General features: G+C 39.3%; 1 protein-coding gene across 1 annotated transcript in view; it reads left to right on the top strand.

Annotated features, from left to right (window-relative positions):
- The window catches only part of LOC107681434 (tetraspanin-4-like), a 30,256-nt gene that overhangs the window by 10,635 nt on the left and 6,607 nt on the right, over positions 1 to 13,014 (top strand). The window contains exons 2-3 of the mRNA XM_016477737.1: positions 4,542 to 4,733; positions 11,888 to 11,962. Of these exons, the coding sequence (XP_016333223.1) occupies positions 4,542 to 4,733; positions 11,888 to 11,962 (267 nt within the window). The remainder of the gene's footprint in view (positions 1 to 4,541; positions 4,734 to 11,887; positions 11,963 to 13,014) is intronic.

The following is a 13,014-nucleotide window of genomic DNA, read 5'->3' as shown; positions in this document are numbered from 1 at the left end:
CATACACACACACACACACACGCACATACACACACACACACACACACACACACACACACACACACACACAGAAGCCAAGTCAGAAAGTCAGTTTTATAAAGTTAAAGGATAAAATTAAAGTTTATTTATAAAATGCTTTGTACAATATAGATACAATATAAACATAAATGCAAGGGGGTAAAAATAACTTTTCTAAAAAAAAAAAAAGTTTTGATTACTAAGTGAACAGATGGTATCTAAGTGTTTTGCAGACTTGGTCTAAAGATTAGGTATACGAGTGAATGGTTTCACTGAGTGCGCCTCCAGAAAAAAAATGTAATTGTAAAGTAGAAATATAATTTTCTGTGAAGCTGCTTTGAAATATGTATTGTGAAAAACACTATAAAAATGAATGTGAATTGAATTTAATGTAACGGCTTACCTGAGGGCACTTTGCCCAGAAAGGCTCAAAAGCCGCTGTTGTAAAGTGTTCAGTAACATGTGAATGTATATGCGCTGCTAACGCTAACCGAGCCGTCTGAGGACCCAACAGGATTTTGGAGGCTCTATGATTTTCTTGGCTTTGACAAAGCTATTTAGCACAATGATCCTCCACTGGACGTCAACTGAGCAGAAATCCCTAGAAACGAGCAAGAAGATACTCAAATCCTACACAGCAGGCTGTAAATCCTGCAGTACAACCCTTCTTTTCACAGATTTCAGACGGAAGAATCCAGTGTAACATGTTCATCTGTGCTGCCGTGTTGTTTGAGCATCACAGGACAGTGTTCTTTCTGAAAACAGTTTGAGATGCATAGTGAAACACTATCAATAAATGCTCCAGATTGCACTGAGCAAAACATTCAGTGACCGCCAGGAGAACACCGAAACCTGACGTACTTCTGATCACAGGCCGCCTGACCGCTTCATTGGCTTGCCATGTCAAATAACTGCTCCGCTGATCAAGCTGTGCTCAGCATAAAGCTGTCGATAGTCAGTCAACACACGTGACTTCATTCCCTGTGCAAATGAATAAAGGCGGCATGGAATCGAACCTCAACTCTAGCTTTGTATCTTGGCTCTACAAAGATGGAATGAAACACGTAATGCTATTTTTTTTTTTTTAAATATGGTTTCAGTGTTGCTGCTGCTGAGATCCAGAACATCTGCTCCAATGTAGGCAGCATTTTAAGGCATCATAATTGTAAGCAGTATTCAAAGATGCTTTATTTTGGCCAAATTCCAAGGCAGCATCCCATATGTTCTTTGTAGAGAAGTAAATCCCATACTGCATTGCGACAAGCTCAGTAAAAACATCCTTCCAAGACTGTGGAGAGAAATGTCAAATATAAATATAGTTCATTTAATACTGAAAAGCACTGATTAAAAACGATAGAAAATGGTCTAGTTTACCCAGTATTTTGTTTGCTGTGTGTTATTGCTTATCTTACAGCAAAGTATTGAAATCAATTGTGAGCGGAGTCTCCTGTACGCTTTGTGTAACGAGTGCCATTTCATAAGTAAAAATTCAAACTCCAGGCTAATATACAGTATCTCACAGAAGGGAGTACACCCCTCACATTTTTGTAAATATTTTATTATATCTTTTCATGTTACATTGTAGCAAAGTGTCATTTCTTCAGTGTTGTTACATGAAAAGATATAAAATATTTACAAAAATGTGAGGGGTGTACTCACTTCTGTGAGATACTGTATATCACAAACATGGAATTGATAGGCTGTCTGTGCGTGTGTGTGCACGTGCGTGTGTGTGTTTGACTAAATGTGTCATGTTTATGACATAAAAATCACATGCGTTTATGTATTTTGAATGGACTACGGGATGATCACAGAATGGCAGATCAGAATCAGATCAGTATGTTTGCTCTGACGAGCCGTGTGAATGTGCAATAGCAGCTCTTTACAGCCTCCAGCATCTCTAATACACAGAAGAACAGCCTCATCCTGATGCTGGTGTCCATGATCTAGACAAAGAGGGTGCTTAAGAAAGAAGAACTTAAGGAAGCAGAGCCAGGACTGAGTGCATCTGTGCCTGCGCTCAGCTAACGGCTTGGTGTGCCTCCGTATAAATATTGCAGTCAGGCAGCATTGAGCTCAAGCAGCTGCGTCCCTGTATCTGCGGCACGCCGGCCCCGGGGAACACTGACCCAAATCAGCAAGACAAACACGCTTCACACCTGCATAAACGAGTTAGCGGCCGCTAATGATGACACAGTGTCCGCTAACGAGACAGGAGAGTGTAGAAAGCAGAGTCTGTGTGAACCGCATGAATGAAGGGATGAAGGAAGTGAGAGAGAGGAAGAGAGAAACAGAAGAACAGGTGTGTGAGCAGCAGGGTGCTGGAGAGACAAGATGCCGCCTAGGAACAGATCCAGACCACCTGCATCCTCACACACCGGCTGAGAGTCGAACCATACTCCCATACTCAGAGCATCACTGACGTCAAACAATCCAGCCATGTGTCCACCATAGAAGTGTATTTCTATAGAACGATCTAAATCCTTTAGACTTGAGAGAGAAACATGAAGCAATTCAAACCAAATGCTTCAGATGAGGCTCATCAGATCAGAATCTAGCTTTAGCTGTTAATTGGTTTTAACTCGTGTTTAAAAATGTAAAACTGTTTTTGCTGTCATTCGTTTGCTTTGAATCATTACATCTGACCTTTTTGCTCATGAGATTTCAAATAAAATGAAATAATCAAATGAAACGAAGCATCTTTCATTTTCATTTGCAATGAGATAAAATTACAAATCAAAAAAGTATTGTCAAAATCCAGAAATAACCCTGCTGTCTATATACAGCGTTCTGTTTTATTTAGTGTCCAAACATGTTTACATGAAAACTGCCTACTTTTGTTCACATGGTCTTCAGGTTAATAATAGTTAAGTGATGGTTCAAATAGATTTTCAGTCATCTAGGTTATTGTAGCAAACTTTTATACAATTTTTTTTTGCCAGGACGAGTTATTTGTGCTTTTTGTTTATTGAAGATGTTGCGCTATTTCACATCCTATTGGCTCGCTCACTAACTGTGTTCACAGACCGTATCATTATTTGACCTGTGACTCTCTGATGCTGCGAATGGTGATTGCGGTGTGAAATGACTCTTGGTTACAGATGAAAGGACAGTGATGTAGTGTTTGAGCCGTTACATATCTGTGATGACAAACAAACACATAATGAAGCAGCAGCGGAGACCGAGAATAAACTCACATCACCAACACACGTCCAAAGATACAGTCTGATCTGAAATTATTTGATTGCTTTATCATTTATAAACACAACACAATCAGAAAGCACATGAGAGAAAGTCATTGAGGGTTGGGTCGGGTGGATCAGGGCCGTTTTTGGGTCATAAATGGGTGCCTGACAAAAGAATGTGCAATGATTGACCCACGTTCACTGATTCTGTAAAACTATTTAAAAGTCTAAACTTCAGTATGAGGTGCCTTAAACTATGTACATAGTTCCATAAATTAAGCATTTGATACAGTGTGCTAATTGTGTACACATGTTGTTCTTGAGAATTTTTGTGAGATGGGCTTTGCTCCAGTTGAGTTTGGATACACGTAAGGTTGAGATTAGATTCATAGCCAGGATCAAGAGTGTGATTATCTGAGTTCAGAAACTGTGAAGTGATCAGAGCGTAATTCACCAGCATCTCACACACATACCTTTTAACATTAATGAAAAGACAGACACAGGTTTGGACTCAGACTCATTTCCATCCAAACACTCTGACTAGTTGACATTACAGCAGCACATTTGGCCTTTATATGTGTAGGACATTTCTTGCATGAACCTCACATTAACATTTACATATATTAAGCAACTTACAATAACGCAGCTTAAGAAATTAATTGCAGAGCCAACAGTATTGAGGTTACAGCACAGGCGAACCTCAATCATCTTATTCCTGCGTCTTATTTTGGCCTCGGCGTCAGATGGTGGCGTGATCAGTTAAAGAAGGTGATTTCTTCATTACTCGGCTGGTGAATATAATGATTTTAGCATAATTGCTGGCTTCCAGTTTCAGTTCTTATTTAATAATCTCTAGCAAATCAGAACTCATTACAGTCAAAGGGAATTCTCTCTCTCTCTCTCTCTCTCTCTCTCTCTCTCTCTCTCTGCTGGATGAAGCAGTTTAGAGTCAAGTTTCAATTTGAACTAATTTTGATGATATATGAGAAGAACTTGATTGACATCTGACATCTTAAAGAACTGAAACAGACCCTTTTCAAAACAGATTTTAAAGACGACAACAGATATTGTGTCACCACGGTGTTCTGCAGCACTTTACATCCGCTGTACTGACAGACTGCGTTTTAATGAGCCAGAGCAATGTTTTATACATACAAGCACATCTCTCTCTTAGTGAGGAACAGAACATGCCCTATTTAATCATTAGAAATGTCAAATTCTGGATTAGTGGCACTAAAACGAATACATGTCGATAGTATAATAAATGTTTGTGTGTACGAGCCTGTCAGTGTGTAGTTTTGAGTCTCTCCTTCAGCTCGGTGTTGTTCTCTCTCTCAGCTGGGCGGCTGTGGGATTCTGGGAGTGGGAGTTTGGCTTTCCATCACGCAGGGAAACTTCGCCACACTCTCCTCGTCTCTACCGTCGCTCTCTGCCGCCAATCTGCTCATCGCTGTCGGCAGCATCATCATGCTGATTGGCTGTCTGGGCTGTGTGGGCGCGGTCAAACAGAACCGGCCGTTACTCCTGAGCGTAAGTAAACCAAACACGCTAGCATGCTTAACTAGGAAGGAGCAGACTAAACACCGTTTGAGTCAGTACAGTACATATGAGATCATAAATAACAAACTACACATTGTGCGAATCAGAAGCATAAGAAATACTGTTTCATCTTGAAGTGACGTGTTTGTTTGACGTTATTCATTTGAACCACAATTTTACTTTCTGCTCATAGTTCAGATAATAAGATGTGGCACTTGAGTGGCAATATTGACGTTGATTAGAGTTTGATGGCTGCTGTAATAGAGACACTAGCAGGAATTCATATTTGCACCCGCGGGTAAAGCTTATTAGCATCATTTCACTCCACGAGGAACAGGTGAACATGAACACGTCCGTGAGGATTCAACCCAGCGTTTCTGCTGTGAGCTGAGAGGACAGCAAGATTATTTACAAAAGCTAATTGCCATCATCTCTTGGTGTTTATAAGGATTAATAAGAAAAATAGAAAGGTAACAATTTCTACCAGCGTGCATGTCAGCATAGTATTATAAGCTATAGTATTTAGATCATTCAAACATGACCGTACTGAATGCATGTCATCATTCGCTGTTACACTGGGAACAAAGTGGAAATGTCATAAAACAACAGCAGAAGTCATCACATAATAAAAAGGCCTCAACTAAACCGTAACGGTTGGTTCTGGTGCTTGGATCTGATTGGACGAGAGGCACCGCTGAGTGCTGATATTCCCAGCTCACAAACACCAACTTCTCAGGAGAACGTGAAGCCTAACCAAAGGAATGTGGGAAAAGACATTAGCAGAGATACTTCAGGAAGTCAAAAAGAGACAAGCCGTTTTGATTACATTATTTATTTATTTTCAATCTGTAAATAATACATGTCAAAAGATGTTATCCACAATAATTATATTTTATGAATGATGGTTCAAGATGTTTCTGGAGTCTCTGCAGCCCTGCACACTTCAGATGTCTCCCTCATTTAACTCTGAATATCTTCATTGACTCATCAGATTAGTAGTTAGAGTTAGACAATAGGAGAGACATCCATGTGCAGCGCTGAGGACGCTCCAGGAACGCTTGGAAAGCCCTGGTTTCAAACAGTACCTCCATGGTTTTGTGAGGTGATATTCAAATCTTTATGGTAATTCTCTGACTCCAGTATCTTCTAAAAGCGCAGTGGATGGTTCTGGAGGACAGAGAGACCTACATTCTGTATGGGAGCGTCCCGTGACAGATGCAGATATCGGCCCGTCGTAACCTCAGAGGGGCTGCGCTGGATTGTTTTATTTGAGTTGTACGCATACTAAAAATCCTGAAGGGCAAAGCAGCCTTTCTCAAGGATAAACAATCTTTATCCGTCTACAGTCCGTCGGTCTGATCATGTGATATCATGAACAATCCCAGCAGATCCGTGATTCATTTCACACTGTATGTTTAATTCAGTCAGTGCCATTCAGTTATCATCTCAAAAGAAATCCAGATATTTTGCTCTTGTAATCCAGTAAAAATGTCTTTGCCAGTCCTATCAAATAATGAGTCGAACGGAGCTCACAGCTGATTTCACATCCAGGTCATTCCTCAGTTTGAATAGGGAACGTAAAGCGAGTTGAACACCATATAGTCCTGACATGGAAAGAACAGTACAGTACAAGATACTAAACACAGCCCTTTGATTTTAAGGTTTGGAATTTGTTTGTGGATTTTCATCTTTGTCTGAAAGAAGCTCTACCTGCATATCCCACAATCATTAACATTATTTAACATTAGTCCTTGAGCAAACTGCAGGGCTCAGGCCAGGTCGGCTTTATTCCGTCGGTGCCCGAGGGCTAAACACCGCTGTCCCTATTTATTATTTATAATGAGGAGCCATGCGCAAATGATACATAACTGCAGACTGCCTTTTTTCCCTAATGTTATCTATTTATTCCTATAGTGAAAGTGAAAATAAATTATGGATTTTAATATTTTTTAGAAAGAAAAACCATGCATAAAAGTTCTTGTATGTCTTTAAGATTACTTAAATTAAATACCTAATTCAATACACTGAGATTATAATGTTTAGCCCTAATTGCTGATGTTGATTTAGTCACGTTCTCCGCTCCTCTGCTCTGTGAGTCTATGAATATATAATGCTGTTCACCTCCGAGACTATCATAGCCTGAAGATGATTTATGATGTCCACATGGGGGATGATGTTGATGTCAGACGGCCTGTGCTCTCCTGTGTGTGTTTAGCGCTGTGATTACAGCAGCCTTATGATAACACCCAGTCACACAGACACATCTTTATTCCCCACAGACAAGACCACGAGGAGTTAAAGACGACATACCATAAAATACATTTGGGACTTTTCCACTGAATATTTTTTTCTTCCCAATGCTGATAATAGTGACCATTGGATGTTTTTGTAGACATTTACATAAATGTCTAATTGGAAACTGCTTCAATAACACTGCTCCAAAACAAGATCGTATCAGTTTATGACAAACACTCTTCTGTGAACACTCTCACACTCAGCCGTTCACATTATACACAGACAGCGCATCTGACATCCAAAATAACGGCCAAGAATTTGCTTTTTCTAACAAATTGTGGTGTGCTTTGTTGATATTTTGGAGATCATTTATTAAGATGTGCAGATAAACACATACATATGTTAAAGAGGCTTTTACGTAGAGTCGCTGCACTAAATGTTAGCCCAAATGTTTAATTAAGATTATTTATATGTCTTTTATACATTTTTAGCCAATTTTTGCCAAATCAGTTTTATTTTCTCACAACACACAGTACAGTATGATACAGTAATACATAACTTATACAGTATGATATATCTTGTGTGCAAACCAAATGCAGCTGTGACCAGGAGAAAAACTACATTTGATGTAAAATAACGGAGAATGAACTTTAGACACCAGAGATGACCATCCTGTGGTCTTCTGACAACAACAGCCAATCGCTTCGCCTGATCTGAACGGGCCAAAGAACAGACGGCGGTCAGCTAACAGAAACTGAATTATTTAGGAAACCAAGGGGTCTCTGAAACAGAAAAAGTTCTGTCAGGACCACTATCGTCAAAGATGATTGACAATTATAGACTTAAGAAAAACATGTTCCAATTCAACTACAGCTTTCAGAACAAGCATGTTCGGAATAATGACTGGATTGCTCTGGAACAAGCATGTTCCCAACAATACAGCTATAACTTAAGAACAAGCATGTTCCCAATAACAACCAGATAGCTCTGGGACAAGCATGTTCCCCAGTTTCAGGAGTTACCTTCATGAACAAACGCTGCCTGCTTAGTCAGTAGCTGATTTTCTGAGGTTTCCGGATGCAGACGATTCAACTGAACAATGACCGTTTACCAATTTCTCTTGGAGCTTGTTCAAAAAACACTGATGAAAGCATATAAGCCCCCACTTAATTGGTATTTAAATAGCATATGTTAATGTTTAACTTGTTCATGAACAGATGGCGCTGTATTAAGCAGTATAAGAAGAGTTTCGTTGCTTTATGAAAACATTCTGAATCTCGCTCTCGCTCGGGTCGCTGAGTGCGCGCACGCACATAAGAATCCAACTCTTAATTAAGTGTAAATAGCTCAGAATGCATGAAATGACATTACCCCCGTTAAGCGCAGCATATTGCAACGACAGCGTGTTGCCAGTGACAACAGATAAGTACCGCACATGCATGAACTAGCACAAGCATTTAACTGAAAACAACTTAATGAGCCCAAGCAACACAGATAGCCTTAGCAACACGCATGTTGCAGATAACTTGAGAGCATTAAATGGAACTTAGCTTGTGAAGACATTCGCATGAACTAGCACAAGCATTTAACTGAAAACAACTTAATGAGCCCAAGCTACACGGATAGCCTTAGCAACACGCATGTTGCAGATAACCTGAGAGCATTAAATGGAACTTAGCTCGTGAAGACGTTCGAGAGAGTGAAACATAGCAGCTGTGAAGTGGCTGCTTGATCTCTTGATATCCTTCTTGGGGATGAAGTTCCCATCTGCCTTGTTCATGAGTCAGTCACATAACTTGTGGAGTTCATGACAAGAATGTAGAGATGGTTTTGCCTTCCGAATTCGCCATTTAATTAGCTATCGAGCAATGCGAAAACTGCTGATACTACTGCGGGACCTTATATATGAATACTTAGATAGGTGTTGTATTCCCATAGGTTGATGGGGATCAGCTGAGAGTCAGCTGATGCGAGCTTGACTAACGTGACCTGCCAGAACTGACGCTACGCTAGATATCTGCTTGTTCCACATTACAAGTCACTTCTCAAGTACTTCTACAAGTACGTACAAGGAGCTTCTCTGTGCTCCAGGAGTTTAGCATTTCATGGCACTACATCTTCAAGGCTGTTGACTCAGAATCCGGCTCTTTCTCCAGTGAAAGGTGTCACTGGCTATGTTTCCATCCAAAGATTCAAATTAAACTTATGCGCAAAACTGGAATATCGCATAAAACATTTGCACATAAAGCACCATTTCCATCCAACGAGTCAAAGAGAACAAAATCGTCACTTCCTGATCTCTAAGAAAACTAGGAGAAGCCACTGAATATAATAATTTTCATATGTAATAAATGACTTGCGCCTCAGAGAGAGCAGACGTAACACAATAAATGCGGTCACTGCTTTCAGAGCTGGATGCTGCTGTTTGGGAACGCAGTCATGTAAGACAGTAATTATACAGAAATACTTTGATGACAGACTTTCCTCAGGCATTTCAGAACGACCAAAACAACATATAGATGCTGTGAACGAGATCGGTCCGCTGGTTAGTGAAGTTATCCCGTCTCATAGCGCAAAGTCACATGACTTTTTCAATGTGCATGGTGGAATTTATTCGGTAAATGTGTTTCCATCGTAGTTTATGCACATTTTTTCTTATCGGATAAAATGTTTATCCTACTCAGTTGTGCGCAGAAGTTTTTATGCGCATTTTTAGAATTTATATGCATCTTGGCATTTCCATCCAGCTTTTTTTATGCGATATTCCAAAATGCGCATAAAAATAGTTGGATAGAAACATAGCTACTGCCGCTGGATTCATCATTCAACCATGTGAAACACAAATATCACTGTCCAAACCTCCTCCAGAGACGGTGGCATTAGTGTCAGTGTGTGATTAATACTCAACAGCACTTGTTGAACCTGAGCTCACACTGAAATCTTATTACTTATGGTTTTGGATCAAGGTGATTGTCCAGATTCTACCATGATTTCTACAGCGACTGGAAGTGTGAGCGCTGTTGTGGGTGAATGAATAGGATCTTCTCAGTTCACAGCATGATAGAGTTTGAGTGCTCTAGTGAGTTTCTGAGGCACAAGATCAATGGCATGAGAAATGAAGGTTAGCTTGACGAGCAATTAATCATTTAAACAGCCTCACAGTCATTGCAGTGCTGGAGAATCACATGTGTTGCGTCCCAACTCACTCACTCATTCACTGCTCCCTGTATAGTCCTGATGTTTTGTCTAATACAGTCTGTTTGTGCAGAGGGATTCAAAATATGAAGATATTTAAAATCACACAAATAACAAACATCCAGGACTGTATTTATTTGTTTGGTTACACTTTATTTCGATAGTCCACTTTAGACATTCTACTAACTATAAGTAACTTTGTAACTACATGTCAACTAATTCTCATTAATTTGCATCTACATGTCTACTAACTCTCAGAGTAGACTGTTAGGGTAGGTTTAGGGTTAGTAGAATAAGTTGACAAAGAAAGAGTTAGCAGATATTAAGCAGACAGTCTACTGATACTCTACTAACTGCTAGTTGACATGTAGTTGCAAAGTTACTTACTGTTAATAGAATGTCTAAAGTGGACTATCGAAATAAAGTGTTACCATTTGTTTTCAGTAGTTTTCCTATAAAGCACAGTCCTATTCAAAGTGGCCAATTTTGTTTTCTATGTAGACATGAAATAAAGTATGTTTGTTTGTTTATTTCTTTCTTAACGCCAATCCAGCATCTATGGCTATATTCATGGTGAGAACCACTTAATCCACACACAAGTCGATCCGTACGTGAATCTTGTCTTTACACACACATCCGGGGACAATTGAGAATGTTTAATTAACCTAACCTGCATGTCTTTGAGAGGGAACCAGACATATCAAATAAAGACTGCAAGAATAAAGCTGGGCACTTTTCTTTACCCTGTATTATTTCCAATAAAGTGTCTTTGAGGACATAAATGTTCACTAGGTGTACGATATGTATCATCTATGATAATATTGTACTTGTTGTTGTAATGATGCCCAAGCTGAGATTATGGAGTGTCACTCACTTTACAAAAAACAAAAACACCTTGAGAGCTTTATCAGCACACTTCATCAGTACAATTGCAAATATGGCATTGATTTTATAAAACAGTTCAATAAACAAGAAAGTAATATTAAGTGGGTTACATTTTAGACACAATATTGTCCATTTTGCTCTGTTCTGCAAATGAAAATAGTTCCAAACAACCCATAACAGAACAGTTTTGTGGCTGTGAGCATTTTGAGCATTTTGTTTCTGAGTGAATCTGCATTTTTGGATGGTTTTGAATCAGTTAAGTGAATAACTCAACGATTCGTTCATAACTCATTAAGGCTGTTACTTGCTGCCACATACTGACAGTTTTAGTTGCATTTTTAATGTATAATTCCATTCCTAAATATTTTTAATATAAAACATTAATTTTACACTTAATTTACATGCATTTTTAAAACATTAAAAATTGCAGTTGCAACTGCAATGTAAATGCATTTTTGCCACATTATGCCGTCTGTGTAAATTCACTAAAAAACACTTCAGATGCAGCTTCTGTCCACTTCTGCAGTGTGAAGATGGATTTTGTTGTACTGATTGATAACAGCCCCACAGTGTTTTATAATGCTACTCAGATGAAAGAATCGGAAAGAATCATGAAACACTGCGTCAGGTTAGAAAAAGCACTTATAAAGCTAAAATGTCCCTTGAAATCCCAGCTGTCAGCAACAGGCCAGAACCAGCTGAGATACCAGCACAAAAACACAATCAGCAAAAAACTGTCTAATTACCGTCATGACAAAATGCTGGAAAATACTGATGTATCATCAATATTGATATATCATCTAATAATCTCTCTGTTTGTGTTTCTACAGTTCTTCATTCTGTTGCTCCTGATATTATTGTTGGAGATTCTGTTCATGATTCTGTTCTTCGCATATCAAGATGAGGTACGTGCAGAATGGATCTGTCTTATTCATTATTTTATATTATTTCATGGATTGTGTTTGGTCATTGGCAGCATTCAGCGCTCACATATTTAATTATAATGACAGAAAAGCTCTTTAATCGGCCTGCTGTCTCAGTGATATCACTCCAGATTTACTTCTCACATAATCAAAATATTCACACCCAAATCAATATTTTATGACCATGTATTTATTTGTTATGTAGCCATCAAGTAAGAGGAGTAATGTATGGTAAGACAGTCATTATCACAAAACATATATAACCCCAAATCCCTATAATTCCCAAAGCTCAGATCCTCTGTGATGGCTGATCAGGTTTGACATCTAATATCTTTGGTGTCTGTGTTCCTCATGACCAAACATCACTGACAACTCATTTCGAGAGCTCCGTCAAAATCATACGGGTTTTAGATGAAGATGTAGATCTTCATGTAAACACTTCAGTCTTTACCTTTCTTGGCAGGTTCACATAGGGATAGCTTTGAGAGCACTTTAAGTTGAGTTATTTATTGGGTTAGTATCATCCAAAATGCCGTTGATTTCTTGGCCGTTCTCAGAGCACATATGGCAGCACAGTGTCATGGGCATTTTCCAGAGACACTTCCAGTGATAGCAGCATATTTCCACCGTGGACCAGTGTACAGTGACAGACTCCACAGCCTCTCATCAGTTACTGTCCTGTCATCAGCACTCACAAAACACACCATCAGTTCCCCTTCCATCAGTCTTTAGGCCAGATTTACTAACAGCTGGCGCCAGCGCAAACCGTCCTTTGGTGTTAAAACAGTACTGTCAGGATTTACTAAAGACGTGCAGTGAAGAATTAGCACTGAAAAGGTGTGGACACAGTTATTTTTGCACCTGACCTTATTGAATAGTGTGTGTGTGTGTGTATATGTATCAGTGATGTGTGTGTGTGTGTATCAGTGATGTGTGTGTGTGTCTGTATCAGTGATGTGTGTGTGTGTGTGTGAGTATCAGTGATGTGTATGTGTGTGTGTGTGTGTATATGTATCAGTGGTGTGTATGTGTGA

Source organism: Sinocyclocheilus anshuiensis, unplaced genomic scaffold (genome assembly GCF_001515605.1).
Source record: "Sinocyclocheilus anshuiensis isolate Anshui unplaced genomic scaffold, SAMN03320099.WGS_v1.1 scaffold2210, whole genome shotgun sequence".
Classification (NCBI taxonomy): domain Eukaryota; kingdom Metazoa; phylum Chordata; class Actinopteri; order Cypriniformes; family Cyprinidae; genus Sinocyclocheilus; species Sinocyclocheilus anshuiensis.
The sequence above is the reverse complement of the archived record's forward strand: the minus strand, read 5'-3'. Positions and strand labels throughout refer to the sequence as shown.